The sequence below is a fragment of the Miniopterus schreibersii genome (genome assembly GCF_964146895.1).
Source record: "Miniopterus schreibersii genome assembly, chromosome: 7".
NCBI lineage: Eukaryota > Metazoa > Chordata > Mammalia > Chiroptera > Miniopteridae > Miniopterus > Miniopterus schreibersii.
In genome coordinates, this window is record NC_138108.1 from 38,076,698 (window position 1) to 38,092,391 (window position 15,694).

The window sequence follows — 15,694 nt, forward strand, 5'->3', positions numbered from 1 at the left end:
AAGAATGAATGTGGCACTGAGAAAAAGGCTAATCAAGCAAAGCGATGGGGGAAAGTCCCAAATCAAAGCATATCTTTGTGAAATTGCCAAACCCCAGAGATAGAGGATTCCAAAGAGGGAAAGTCAAGTAGCACTCGGAGTATTAGGAAGAAAATGGCCTGTGCTTCTCTTCAGTAACTTAGGAAGTGAGAAAACAAGGGAGCTGTCTTTCAAAATTCTGAGTGAAACTTTTGCAACCTAGAATTGTTAGGCAGCTAACAACTGAGCAGGAGAATAGATTAAAAACATTGTTAGTTATGCAAGTCTCAAAAAAATTAACTCCCCTAGTGTTAAAAAATTAACACCCTTTCTCACCAGTAGGTAGATGTGTTCCTGCAAACTGAGGGGATAAATGGGGAAAGAGAGGTGTGGGATGCAGGGGATAGGAGATCAGCCCCAGGAGATGAAAACTGGCAGCTGACAGAGAATCCGGACCAAACAGAAGGATCAGGTGAAGGCAGGGGAGTCCCCGGGACAGGAAGGGATCTAATAAAAGGAATCTCCAAAGGTGTGACTCTTTGGAGAGCTGGGTAGGATGTGAGAAGACTTAGATGTTCAAAGAAACCTGAACTCCAGGAAATGAAAACATTTACATAAGAAACAATTACCAGAAAGGAACAGGTTTTGCAGTGACTATTTGTAGAGTGATAATGCAGTGGGTATTTATGGGGTGTACGAGACCTTGGGCACACAGGGTCTGCCTGCTTCCTCACACCTGTGCCTGCGATGGTAACCGTTCCCATCTCACAGGTCTGTTTTGAGAATTAAATAAGTTAAACAGATGCAAAGCTCATAGGACTGTGTAGGGCACATAGGAAGGGCGATGTAAGTACTTGATGAATAACTAAGGGTTAGTCATATGTGAATACTATTTAGAAATGTGGTGTAAAATACCTACCAAATTAGATAAAGAAGAAAGTGGAAAGCGGTTGCCTTTGGGAATCAGGTCAAGAGGACGAGTAACTGCTGTTTATGGTTTTAAGTCCCTTTCAGACAGTTCAAATTTTTAAAAACTATTGCAGGTAATGCTTTAAGTAAAATAAAATTAACTTAAAAACAACAGCCAACTCCACATTTTAAAAGAAAGAGCACCACAGCTTTGCTATGGGCTGTTTCCCCTCCAGACAATTTATTAATATTCCCATTTACTGTGCAAATGAAATTATATGTATTTCTAAATGTAGCAGTGGACCCAATTCAACTTTTAAAAATAAAATTCTCAACGCAGAAACTTATTATTCAGCTCCTTCTGCAATAAAAACATAATAAATTTAAAAACAAAGTATTGCTGTCAGAGAAGTGTCTTACAGCTACTTGCTGGTGATCCCAGATTTGGGGGAGAAACACACATGAAAAGGGGAGCAAGCTTAACTCTACTTTCCTGTCCTCTTGCCCTCTGCTAAAGACTGTAGTAAGTAACCAAATGGGACACTTACAAAGTAAAAGGGGGGCGAGGTATAAAGGCCTTGGATCAAGAAAATACACAGACCTGCCTTTTCAGAGGTTTGCTGCCTCTTCTAAACTAATGAAGAGGCAGCAGGAACCGGAGAACCATTGCTGCTCCGGGTTACACATGTCCTCACACTGCCCCCAAAGAAACCACACACCTGTGCATTGCACGAGCAAGCTGCCGGCGGACAGTCAAGAACCCCAGCGACGCCCCGCCTGATCCTCAGGCGTGCACTGCCTACTGTCGGTATGAATTTAACCTGTCCTCCAAGCTAACAAAGGGACGGTGTTTACGAGATAACTTCCAGAATATTATCACGTAACAGTCTCAGCACTCCTAGATTGCTTCTTTTAATAGGAAGAGGTGACGGTGGGGTGGTGTTTTCTTTGCGGGCTTTCGTTTGAGTGGCATCTGGTGGATGTAACATTCAGTTCCCAACTCACAGCCCCCTCCCCTGCCACTAGGTGCTCGTCATTGAAATGTACAATCACAAAACACATTTTGCTCTGGGCCTTTGTCAAACCGTCACCGTGTCTGGATGGCGCAGCCTCTTCTCTAAAAAGGGAACAAAATAGTCTGAACTTTGTTCCGGGGGCCCGGCGTGGGCCCTGTGACAGGGAGCTCATTCATCACTGCGCCACCAAGGCTGTGCAAGTGACCACCCAAGTCACTGTCGTCCAAGGGGGTGGCGGTTAATCATTTCCTTAACTGATGTGGGTATGAAAACAGAGCTGATTATTGCTCGGCAGACGAACCTTATCCATCCTTCCTGCCCTTACAGTGACTGCTGCCATTTTCTCTTCTCCCCAGACCGCCGGGTTCCAGGAGATTCTGACCGAGGTGGAAATTCTAGCGGTGATTGTGGGATGCCTGTGTCACGACCTCGACCACAGGGGCACCAACAATGCTTTCCAAGCTAAGTAAGTGTTCTAATTGTTGTTATTTTAATGCATTTGCCTTTCTGTTCAGAGCCAAAGGTGACCGGTGCTAAAGAGTAAAGCATTAATTTCTGGCATCCAAGGCCAAGGCCACGCAGGCCTGGGCTTGTGTGCCAAGGGGCCCATCCATCTTTATAATTCCCTATTCTTCTTTTAATTGCAAATTTGCCCTTCATGTCATGCTTGTTGATTTGGTCTGTCTCTGTTGAGCTCAGTCAGATAACAAAGCACAGATTTTTAAAAGGCCTATTTTTTTTTCTCCCAGAATGTTTGCTTTCATTTGTAAGCCTTTTTATTTGGACTTGCTGTTCTAAAATCTGGTTTTGAGACTATTAAAAGAAAATTAGGCTTAGGACATTTTAAATTTTATGAAGCAAAATATCTCCCTTCCCCAATAGAATCTCTTGCAGGTTTTTTTGATGTTGGATATCATATAAACTGCAGTAAAGGAAAGCAACACCCAAGGAATAAGGCCTCTGCTCCTCCCACAGAAAGATGGAAAACAAACAAAGGAATTGCATCAGTACTGGGGTGTGGAGGCACATAATGTGCACACATGATCTCTCCCTAAGCGAGCCAGACTGGTCAAGATAGTCATGGCTTTGCGGCTCACTCTGTGGCCAAGGCCACAGAATATGGGAACTGGAAATAAGAACAAAAACCGGATCTCCTGAGTCTTATATTGAGGGTCCAGTTTTAATGTTCTTACTGCCTGTCTGCAAGCAAAGTGATAAGTGAGTTCAGAGGCTGGAGAGAAAAACTGGGAGATGGAGATGTTGAGGAAGGCTTCAACAAAGTGGTGAGATGAACTTTCAGATGAGCAATGTGAAAGCCCCCGTACAGGTGTGCCTCCATGATCTGAAACATCAACAGACCTCATCCCTTTCTGTTCCCCAAAGTGCCTACCCATTGATGCCCTTGCATCCTGGCCACTTGCATTTGCTCCTGATCTAGCAAATGAATCTTGAGCGTATGCCCTTCTCTATCCATCCTGGGCCTTACAGGCCATCACTTCGACCCTCCCTTCTCAGTATCCTATAATTTCTTGATTCTCTTAACTTCCTGTGGCATCCACTCTGCAAAATCTCAGCCCCAGTTCAACCTAACAATTCAATTTCGTGCTGCTCTGCCTAGACTTGTAAAGGCTTTAGTAGAAAAGGTCGCAGTCGTGAGAGTTTGAGATATACCAAATAGATATCCTCCCAACCTAGCTGGATGCTCAGTGCTCCCCAGATTCTGTGTCCCCCATTGCTCTTAGCAGTTCCAGAAGTCCCATATACGAAATAGTCTCCCTTCCTAAACCACCTCCTGTCCACCACCTCCCCCGCTCCACTCAGCAGATCACCTTGCCTCTTCCTTCCCTGAGAAAATTGAGGCCATCAATCGAGAACTCCCTCAATTTCCTCCCCTGCCACGTACAAAGTTATCTGTCTGGCCCCATCCTTTCCTCCTGACCTCCTATCTCAGTGAAAAGGCTGTCCTTCCTCTTGTCTGACGCTAATCCCTCCACCTCGCCTTTGGATCCCTTCCTTGCTCCCTCCCCCGAGACCTTGCTCCATTAATCTTCCTCCTCTCTGCCCTGTAGCTCCCTTCCCCTTTCCTCTAGCTCTCAGCATCCTATTAATATGAACAATCTGCCCTGTTCTTGAACAAGCCCACCTCAATCCCTGCTTCTCCCTCCAGCCTCCCTTCTGTTTCTCTTCCTTTCTTCCCAGCCAGTCTTCTTGGAAAGTTCACTGTCTTCACTTCCCCAACCCCTGCCCTCCCACGTGGCTTCCAGTTCCGCCTCACCAGGGGAACTGCCACCAACGGCCCCTTCTCCTAGAGCTGCTGGGCACTCTCATTGTCCTTCTTCCTGCCCCTTCCTGCCATGACCCATTTCCCGCCCCCTCTGTCCTAGAACTCAGTCTTCCTTTGTCTCCCAGATGAAGGATTTCACCCACCTTTCTACCTTTCTTCTCAGTGTGCTTCCAGGCCCGCCCTGCTGTCGCAGCCAGCAGGCTTGGTGTTCTCTCCTGTCCCTCTCCTGCTCTACATGGTCCTTCATACGGGGCCTCCACCCATCTGCTGATCAGCCCCAAACCCAAATCTCTTCTCCTCAGACACTTATTCCAACTGTTGAGGAGCACCTCCTGAGACAATGAGAGGAACTACAACTCACTTGTTGACTATATCAAGTGCTTACCCCTAGCCCTGTTAGGGTAGGTATTTTTGTCTCCACTTTACAGGCGTCCCTGAGCCTCAGGAAAGTCAGTAACTTGACCGAATTCATACATCCAGAGTGTGGCAGAGTGATGTTTAGACCTGGGCTATCTGATTCCAAAAGCCATTCTTTAACCACCATACCATACTCTCTTTCATGACTCAGTGATACTTATTTGGGGCCTTTGGGCTTCCAGTTTCTTGGTTGACTTGCCATATACATGAGCTCTGGAAAACTAAATATATCTGACACCCAGAAAATCAAGCCGTGGGGCTTTACAAAATCATAGAACTGAACTAGACTTTGGTAGTCATATTTTTCAACACCTTAATTTTGCAAAAATGGAAATAGAGATATCCAAACCTTAGGTAACTTGGGTAAGATTAAACAGTTTTCAAAAATATTAGATAGGTATTAAGTTGCTGGTACTAGAACTCAACTTCATCTTTTTTAAATTTTTTGCATCCTCATACCATATGATAAAATCTGCCTGTTCCAAGATGACCTGGTGTGTTTCCTCAAGATGACTAAGGGATGGGATACCTATCAGCCCTGCCCCTATCCGATGGAGTCACCTTTGAACTTAGGACACCGAATGCCACCACCACCCAACCTCAGTTAGAATTTCCTTTGACAATGAATGCTGATAGAGACCTTTTACAACACAGTGAAGGAGCTATCTTTTTATTGATTAGAATAAGATTTATTCAGTAAGTGTGTGTGCCATTGTGTAGATTCCACCCCTAGGGAGGAATCTCCATCCTTATTTCCTCCCCAGTAGTTGAGTGCTTTCTAGGTGCAAGGCCCTGTGCTAGGCACTGTGGGAGAAATAAAGAAGTATAACAAGCAGTCCCTTCCCTTAAAGTATTCACAGTCGAATTTCAACCTTTCAAGTGATTTGGAAATAGAATTTAAATGCACCAATTATTATGTAAAGCAAAGCATATGCTACCTTTTCTTTCTTTTTTTCATATATAAGGCTATAAAAAAACAGAAGACATTTAGCAAGGGACAAATTACTATATAAAATGCAAAATGCCTCTACAATAAAAAGTTGTGACTTCAACTATAGCAGAGTATGATTTATTCTCTTAGCCTTTCTGATAAGTGAACCTTTGCATTTCATATTTTATTCTTAATATTTAAGTATTAGAGTACGTGCCATGAATGATCAATAGGGAGAGAGGGCAGCGATACCACAGGGCTTTGAAATTGCTCTGTTAACACCTCTCTCGGGTTTTCTCCAGGGACAGCGTTTCCCACTCATCCCCCTCTCCATTACAGCCGCCCCTGATGATTAAATATCAGTACCGAGCAGCTTTGTAGTATATTCTCTTAGGAGACTTCTATTCATTTCTAGCATAATCTCTTATACTCATTTCTTGGGAATGAAAACCCATCTTGTCGCTTTCGGCCAGGTCCCAGAAGTGAAATACCCGGGCACATTAATCTGCCGTGACAACCTAATCCCATTCCTCGCCACCTCCCCACAATTCGCAATCTCCTAATTACCTCTCACAGCTTTCCTCGGTGAAGTTTCCTGTAGGCCAGGGCTGCCGCTCCGCCGAGCCTCCCTTTCGCAGCGCGCGCTCTGGGGGCGCCGGGAAGGCACGCCTCCTTCTGCTCACTTCTTCTGGTGCCTGGGCAAAGTGCTGAGCCTGTAGGGACAGAATGCTTCACTTTGACTTTTCTTTTTAATAACTTTCTCCTCAGTGTGCTGCCTGACCAAAAAGGAAAAACTTTGGTGTGTTGGGATGATCTAGTCAATAATGCGCATCACGAATAAGCACATGTATAAATATTCCTGTACTTACGGGATTTAGAGACTCTTCCTCTCTCCTCCTCTCCTCTCTCCACACACCCTACATAAATACATATCAACATATGTAATGTTTTCACTATTAAAGTGTGTGTGCCCCAAAACTGCTTATATCATGGACAATTAAAATGAGGTGTGGTGTTAAAGTCAATTTGTTCCATATGTAATTGATTTGAGCTCGGGTTTTTTTTCATACTTTATATGAAAAAGTGGACGTATACCTTTATATAAAGTATATTACATGAAAGACATGGCCTCTTAAAAAATGATTTTATGATCAAGTAATATTGGTTACCAACTGCATGTTATGTTCCCCTCCTGCAGAACCCAGCGCCTGTTCTCACGTTCTGGGAAATCCTACAATGAAGAAACAGTTTAACTTTTTAAACCCAGCATTTCCCAAAGTTATCTGACCATGGGATATTTTTTATTTCTACCCACAATGCCATTTAACATTCCAAATAACTCATGTATTGTAGAATACTTTTTGATAGTTTATCCTATAAGATACATTTTCTTTTTTGCGTGCGTGTTTGTAATGCAGAGATGGTACTTTGCTTGTTGTTAGAACAAGTCTGGTCAGAGAAAGTCTCCTACACAATGCTAGGGGACTGTGAGCTCCCTGAGGGTAAGAGCCACATCCTTCCTATCTTTGTATTCCACACGCCCGCAGCCTGGCGTCATAACTATCATCAGTACTTTCTGGTTGAAGGAATGATTGATGAATAAATGAATCACAGTGTCTTCATTACATTTTCATAGCATCAGTCTGGCTCGAATGCAAAATCTACACATTTTCGTGATTAACTCAGTATTGTGTGAGGTTGGGAGAATGTAGGATGGAATTGTAAGAGGGAACAAAGAGGGAGTCTGAGGATGAAGAATCAGATGGCTGCACCTCCACAAACGTCCCGAGAGTCCTGATGAAATGCAGCGGTCAGAAGCCATGTGGACCTGGGGGAGAGGGAGAGGTGCAGCATGGCAGGCACCAGTGTATTTGTTATAAGCTGTTCCCTGCTTAAAAGAGGAAACATCTTACTCATACTGAAAAAAGAAAATATAAAGTGTTTTGTGATCATCTAACTGCTTTAACTTTGTGGGTTCTGCTAAACCAACCTGACGAAGGAAGAGACAGTATTTGCACTTCGACACTACTTTATATCAATGGCTGTTATCAGGACTCACACCAGTAAAGGCACATCAGGGCGTGGCTGATCAGGAATCTGAGCCTGCGGTTAGTAGTTATACTAGTAGAATTCTGAGTTAAATTTTGCAGTCTTCTTTCATTGATGATAACATTATTATAAAATATGTCAACACTTATTACTGTCAACCTTCCAATTTTAATTATAATCTCTAGACATATCACTGCAAGCTTATTAGCCAAGCAGCTAATATTTTTTAAGCACCTACTCCATGCCAAGCCTTCGGATGTTATAGGCATATAAATTTTACATGCATATCACATGTATATTTGAAGTATCCTAGAATTTCAAAAGCCAAGATGAATATAGCCAAGACACTATACACTGTGCCTTTTGAAAAATGTATTTTCATAAAAATGAACTCTATATTAAAAAAAAAATCTAACATTAGGTATTAATCACTGATTACTGAGATTAACTTAACAAATGTCCACTTATTAAATGATATAGATTAAGGCAAGATTTAAAGAAATAACACGTACCTGATTAAAATCTAGTGCCCTCTTTACTAGCCCTATTCATAATAATCCCTACAGAACTTAACTCTGCTATTTTTTTCTAACATATGGTCAGCACTGAGTCTTTCCAAGGGCCCGTGAACTGGCCATGATCTTGGACTGCCTCACACTGGAGGTGGAGGGCAGCTAATGACTGAAATCCTTCATGCTGTACTTAGATGCAGACTTTGCTCCTTTCACTAGCAGGGCTAGCAGGGTAGACTGTGAGCTGTCAATCTTCAGTGTTTCCAAGTTAAGGCCAAATTGCCCTTTCAGTGTCCAAACTCCTTGCAGTGAGCAAGAAAGAACATAAGGACCTGGATAGGTCCTCAGCCGAATCCCATGACTGCACTTTAAATCCTAAGATTCTCTGGGTCCCTCTTGACTCTTAAGATACTCTAAAGCCCACTCCAAAAGAATTGGAAATGATAACACTTGAACACTTAAATGAACACTCTGCCAAACTGAAATTTTTGAGGAATGGGTTTAAAGATAATTCAAATTAATCCTTTCAAGTATCAATTAACCTTTTATTTATTTACAATGGAAATATCTTTGTGGTTTAATTATTAACTAATAATTAGTATAGACTATAATCTACTACATGCCAGGAACTGATAAGCACTTTCAAGTATTCAGTTGTATTCTCATAAATAACAGGTGAAGTAGATAGTATTATCATAATTTTAGAGACAAGGAAACTGAGTTTTAATGTTACCAAGTAACTGCCCAAAGCTATTACCAGGAGCTGAGCTCTGACTCCAAATCCAGGGAACTTTCCAGAGGTCTACACTGAGATATCATAGCATGACTGTGGGTTGGAAAACCACAGTATAAGCTTGTCAACCTTACACATGAAGTAGATTAAATGCAAAATATTCACAGGATCTTTTCCCATGGAGAGTCAAATACATTTGGTATGAGACAATTGTTCTAACATTCAGAAGCTGTGTAAGATTTACTTCATGAGGTCTCCCTTCATCCTCAGAGCTGGAAATGATATCTCTTGTCCTCAGAGAACCCAAAGCACTTTGCTTGAACCTAGGACACTTTCTGTGGTGTTTCTGTGTGTGTTACGTGCCTTATTTCCCCTATGACCACATCTCACCTCTTTTACTGGTCTGTAAATATCTTGAAGTCGTAGACTGTGTCTTGTTCACGGTGTGTCATCTTCAGCACCTAGGCTAACACATAGAAGGTTCCCGAAAGGTCTACTTAATAGATTAGTGAACTACCCAAGCAGCTACCTGTGAATGTGTTTGCTCACGGTCCTTTGCCAAAGCAGGAAAAGCAGTTTGATCCCAAGAGCTGGTGTAGGGAATTGTTGGCAGTCGAGAGCCCTGGCCACTGACCCCTCTCCTCTTCCAGGAGCGGCTCTGCCCTGGCCCAGCTCTACGGAACCTCCGCCACCCTAGAGCACCACCATTTCAACCACGCCGTGATGATCCTGCAGAGCGAGGTAGGGCCCGTGGTCTGCTTCTCCCCGGGCGGAGAACCAACGCAGCGCTGTTTGCCGCCTCTCCGTGTAGGCCGCAGGGACACACAGAGAAGTGGAGCAAGTGTTTCAAGCCAAACTGTTGGACCTTTTTTTGTGGCTTTTTTTATTCACTTAGATGCCTGACCAAGGACCTTGTTCAAATTCTTCCTGAGCCGATTCACTTGGATTCATTCTTGGTTCGGAGGCTTTTCCTGTTCACTTAGCAGAGGAGACTGCCTGGAGCTTGTCTTACCTTCCTTAGGGGTACAGGAGCCCCTAACACAGGAAGTTGACCTAAGTAGTGAGTGACCCGACCTTCCCATTTTGTAAAACCAAACCACGTTAAAAGATGGTAGAAACAAAGACAGGGTGAGAAAGTTATACTTTATTAGCACAATTGAGACATCTATAAAAAATTAAAACTGAAAATTGCTGGTGGGACCAGTTTGAAAGTGAGAATTGCAGCTAAACTGGAGACCCAGGGCTCAGGCCATGTGCCTTATTTTGCTGCATGTGGCCTTTCAAGTACTTTTATGCTCTTAGCTCCCCACAGAGAAAAGGAAAAGCCACTTATTGACTCCGACCCAGGCGTGTATGAGTTTGAAATCACCAGGAAAGGATCTGTTTAATTTTCTGCAGGCGTACACACTTTTTTTGAGGCCAGGAAGGGATCATGTGTTCCCCATTATTTGTCAGTTCTCTAGCTGTGCCATTAATTATTATTATTATCATCATTAAGGCCCTGCTTCGCTGGAATAGCATCATTAAATAGGGAGGTTTTTTCCTCCAGCCTATCTTGAGAAAGCATGTCTTTGCAACATCATGAAGGCCTCGTTCGACTCTGTAAAGGAGAATCAGCGGTGAGGCTGGGGAAGGGCGAATGGCTGGGAGAGATGTCTTTTCAGCTGGGAAGGAAACGTCAAGGGTGAGGCTCGCAGTGACTGACAGGAACCAGCATCCTGGCATCTGCGGCTCAGGGATTTTTGTATGAAAGCCATGCTTAGCCTAGTACTGGGGCAAAAGGAAGTGGGGACAGGAGGAACATGGGTTCAGGCTCTTTTCTACACTAGTAATAGGATAGGTTTATACCTCAAACCCCAGGACCTCCCACCCTTGTAATAAAGGATTATAAACAGGGTGTCGAAGTTTTCTTGAAAGGTCATTTGTTTGTTTGGGGAAACAAATCCCACTAACTCAGAGTTTGTCTTCAGACAAATAAAATACCTTGGCTGCCCTTCTCTCAGGAGTTCTCTGAATTACTCAGAATAATAATAATGTTATTATGCAGTAAGGCGCCGGTGCTGCGGCCCTGCCCTGGGCGTCCCCCACATCCTGTCCTGACCATCAGAGGGCAGAAATACAGGTGTCACTATCACCCCACCGCCCAGATGGTGCAGAGGCACAGAGTTAGGTGACCTGACAAAAGTTACCCCAGCCCTTTCTCCCTCCACTCACTTCTCTTCCTGTCAGTACCACCCTTCTCCCTAAACAAAAGGAAGCAGTATTTCAGGCAGACAAATCTGTTTCAGGGACCAAACTCTTGAGGCATTGGAGAAAGCCAGTTTGCATATAAACGATACTCTGATTGCAAATTAATGTTTTTTTTATTAGTATTAAAACTGATCTGGTTAGCTTTCTCACTCTGTTAGCTGTAAACTGTGGTAGTTACTATAAGTCCTTTAAGAGTAGTAAAATGCACTCTCACAAAATAATCATGATCCTCAAATTCAGGCCAGCTTTCTCCTGGACTTCACTTTAGTTTTACTGTAACTTGCTCCGACCGGCTATGCATGCAGACCACAGAGATATCAGGGGTTCCATCCAGACCACTGCAACAGAGTGAGTCGTGATCTTTTCGCTGGTGGGGGGCCTTGCCTTCAGTTTGTAAAAAAACAAAGCGCAACATCTGTGAAGCACGATGAAGCAAAGGACAATAACATGAGGAGTGTCTGTATTTCTTTCCCTAGGATATGCTAGATGTGTGGCTGGATCCCGGTGACTACTTGTCCATAGCTTCCAACCACCTTTTCCCAGGCCCCAGTACACCAACCAATGACTGATCCATGGGGCAAAGCTCAGGCAAAGAAACTTGGGTAGAATTATGGTGCAGCATTCATTTAGTTATTTGTTTCCTTCCTAATGGTTGAATTAAGAGTCTGGAAGAGTTCATTTGAAAATTATTATTAATATTGGACCTGGTCCCATGTGGAACCAATATACTCTAGTCTTTAAGGAGTGGCGGCTTCACCCAACAAGATAAATTAACTTGGGGGAGCAGATTTTCATCTGGTGCCCAGTAGGTGGTAATTTACTAATTTATATTCTGGTTCCCCGAAAGAATTAATTTACCTCTCATTGGAGAATAGTTCCTTCTCAGGTAGTCATTTCCCCCCTTCTGCACCATCTTCTGGCTCCACGCTGGGTGTAAAACTGGTCCAGTTCCTGGGCCCCAGGCTTATGAGTTCGTATTTCATGCTAAGAAAACCTGATAAATGAGAAGTCCTGACTTTCAAAGCAAATTAAGTGGATTGTCAGTCACCTTACAAAAGAATTTTCCACATCACTAAAAACATTGTAGAGCTGCCAGTGTAGCTAAAACACATTTCAGCGAAGTGTGCTTTCCAAAGGTATGGAGATGCAGGTGTATTTGCAAGTGTTCCTCGGTGAAAGTCATCTGTACAGTCCCAAGAACTATGCCAGAAACAGTATCATATACACTCTAGCTACTCAGCAACTATGCACTGGATTTAATCTGCCACACGCTTCATCAGTGGGTCTGCACAGATTAACACAGGGTTTCTCAGCCTCAGCTGCTCCGCCACGGCGGGCCAGGTTCATCTTCACTGTTGGGGCCATCCTGTGCACTGTAGATGGTTAGCAGCATTCCTGGCCTCCTCCCACTAGGTGCCAGTAGCACCCCTCACCAGCGTGACAATCAAAAATGTCTCTAAACATTGCCAGACGTTCCCATTGCCCCAATCACCCCATTACGAACCACTGGTCTAACGTTTTTTTCTCCTCCTTGAAATCATTTGTTGCCATAGCAAATACTTCCAAAATGCCAACTTAAGTCTTAATTAGTGAAATTAGTATTTATTTTAAGGTCATAAAGATTCCCAAATGTTTTGTTAACTCCTACATTCAGTAATAGCACAGGAAATAGGTAGTCAAATTGGATTGTTGGCACAAATATATCCATAGTGAGACAAGGTCAAACATTTTTCAGACTTTGCTCTTTAAGACTAGACACAATAAAGTGTCCCTTGGTAGTCCTCCTCAGAAATGATTGCACTTTCTGGCTTTGCTGTTTGCCAGGGAATATGTTTGTATTTGCACAAAATTTCATTAAGCTTTTAAAAAATGGTTTATCATGTTCCTATATATCTATATAATATAGGAAAAGCATGTAATCAACAAGTCAGATTTAATGGGGTTTTTTGTGACTTTTTACTTTCTCATTACAGGGTCACAACATCTTTGCTAATTTGTCCTCAAAGGAATATAGTGACCTCATGCAGCTTCTGAAGCAGTCAATACTGGCAACAGACCTCACGCTGTACTTTGAGTAGGTATTGGCATTTGATCTATTTGACAAATGGGTGCTTAAAGTTTCATCCTGTAGTTAATTTTCAGGTTCGTGTGGGGGGCTGCCTGTTGTTCCAGCACTGATACCAATGTGTAAATGAGCTAAACTTTTCGCTGCTGCTTTTCCCACACCTAAATGAACTTTATCAAGATGGTGTCTGTGAGACAAGAAAATAGGGCTGCAATCATGAGATTAAGAGCTTTCTTCATTTTTATGATCCTTGTGTGGGACTCTTGACTCTGAAACTAAATAATGGTCATTTTTATGTTAAAGATTAAGACTGCTCTTTTAGACTACATATTATTTCTCTTCAGATCTCTAATGGCTTTGCTGATGCTAATGAAAAAAATTGGTTGCTGAAAGGTTGACTAGAAATCCAAGTGTTCATTCCTTGCCTCTCTTCTACCTCTTTTTCTCAGAAAAGCTGTCGTCCCCCCCACCACCTTTTTTTTTTCTTTTTTTTTTTCAGTTTTAGGCCTCCATCTGAGCTGGAGATTCCATCTCTCCCATTTCCTCTGAGACCTGCTCTATCAGGGATCACTTCTTTTGGAAGCCTGGAAATCTCTTCCTTTGCTGATATGCAGAGTTTTCTCTTTAAAGACCAAATAACTTCCCTTCCTTAAAAATTGTTTCACTTCACCCTAATCATGTTACTGTTCCTACAGGGAATCTTGTCCCTCTACTTCCCCATCTGGCTGAACTATCCTTTAAGGTTAATCTCTTCCACTACCATTTCCAGAAATCATATGTCACTCCTTTTGAAATCTTACTGCACTTTGGCATTGTTTTGGTTAGAATTAGATTCAATTATAAGGGACAAAAAACCCAAAATCACGGTGGCTTACTTCTCTGTCACATAGAAGAAGTCTGGAGATAAGCAATCTGCAGTTGGTAGAGTAACTGCATGAAGTCATCAGGGACCCAGTTTTGTCTTTCTGTGCTGCTACCTTCAACCCATGGTTTCTACCTTAGTCCACGATAGCTGCTCAGTGTCCACTGCATCCCACCTAGCAGAAAAAAGGAAAAGATGGAGAAGAAACAAGGGGCCAAAAGGTGGTGCAAGTAACCTTTTACAGTTTTCTGGAAACTCCACATAGCGTTTGCATTTACATCTCATTGGTCAGAATTTAGTCATTTGGCCATGCTTAGGTTGAAGGAAGGCTGGAAAGGAAGCCTTTATTCTGGTACAGTCACATACCGCATAATGACGTTTTGGTCAACAACATAATAGTGTAGGTGATAGTAGGGTACACCATAGTGTGTGTAGTGTAGGCTATAGTAGGGTACACCATAGTGTATGTAGTGTAGGGTATAGTAGGGTACACCATAGTGTGTGTAGTGTAGGGTATACCATCTAGGTCTATGAAAGTGCACTCTCTGATGTTCCCACGATGATGAAATCACCTAACAAAGCCTTTCTCAGAAGGGATCTCTGTTGTTAAGCAGCACATGACTATAATCATCGCCCCACTAAAAACTAGGTGCTCTATAACTAGGAAAGAAAGGAAGGAGAGAGATTGGAGTAGACAACTCCAATCTGCCGTGCCACACATATTTGTCGTTGGCTCCTGCTGAATGTGTCATTGCATGGAAATCGGGGAAGGAGTAAAGGCTTTGGAGTTACTGGTCTGGATTTAAATTGCATTCTGGCCTCTAATGAACCTGCTGCATTGAGCCCAAGTGCTTGTGTCTTCTCCCCCCTGAAGCTTTGCTGAATGGCAAAGGAATTTAAAAGGAAAAAAAGGATAAGTTTTCAAGGAAAAGAGAGAGAGGGGACACAACAACTGATAAGAGATGTCAATACGTTTGTGGAAATGGAAGGCCAACCGAGGAATGCTAACTGATCTAGCAGAGTAGAAATGAAAAGTAGGACCCAGGTAGGGGGACAGCTCCAAGAAGCAAACCAGTTTTCTTTGCAGAATGTCACTTGGGGCTTACGGACAAAAGTGCCATGAAAAGTGGATTTGATGCTCAAAGCTTAAGACAAGGTGATTACCAGGAAGTCAGTTTACAGAACACTCAGAGCCCTCGAAGTCTTCTACCAGCATAGCCAGATAACTCCCTTTCCCCTACACTCTGGAGAAATGAAAGGAAGAGCCCTGGACCAGGAAAAGTACAAGGTACAAATGAGACGCAAAGCTCAGAGAGGGGACAGAATGAGATGGAAGGAGTCTCTGCATTTAAAACACATAGCCACTAGTCCAGGCACCCGAAGCTGGACGTCTATAAGCTGCATGCTCAGGGCTGTCAGATTCAGCTAATAGAAATACAAGAAGTCTAGTTAAATTTTCATTTCAGGAAACAACGAATAATTTTTAGTATAAATATGTCCCATGCAATGTATGTGTGGGACACACACAACTCCAGCTCAACCTTTTAATGTTTTGCTATTGCACACAAATGAATAACAAGGATCACACAATATTGGTGAAAGCCTCCAATATGAAACACAGAGGCTAAAACAACCAACAAAAAAAATA

General features: G+C 42.9%; 1 protein-coding gene across 2 annotated transcripts in view; it reads left to right on the forward strand.

Moving 5' to 3' along the window:
- PDE11A (phosphodiesterase 11A) overlaps positions 1–15,694 on the forward strand; it is a gene marked incomplete at its 5' end in the record, with an annotated part of 257,674 nt that overhangs the window by 186,812 nt on the left and 55,168 nt on the right. For both annotated transcript variants that reach the window (XM_081141813.1, XM_081141814.1), the window contains 3 exons: positions 2,300–2,409; positions 9,520–9,610; positions 13,093–13,193. In XM_081141813.1, the coding sequence (XP_080997939.1) occupies positions 2,300–2,409; positions 9,520–9,610; positions 13,093–13,193 (302 nt within the window). The remainder of the gene's footprint in view (positions 1–2,299; positions 2,410–9,519; positions 9,611–13,092; positions 13,194–15,694) is intronic.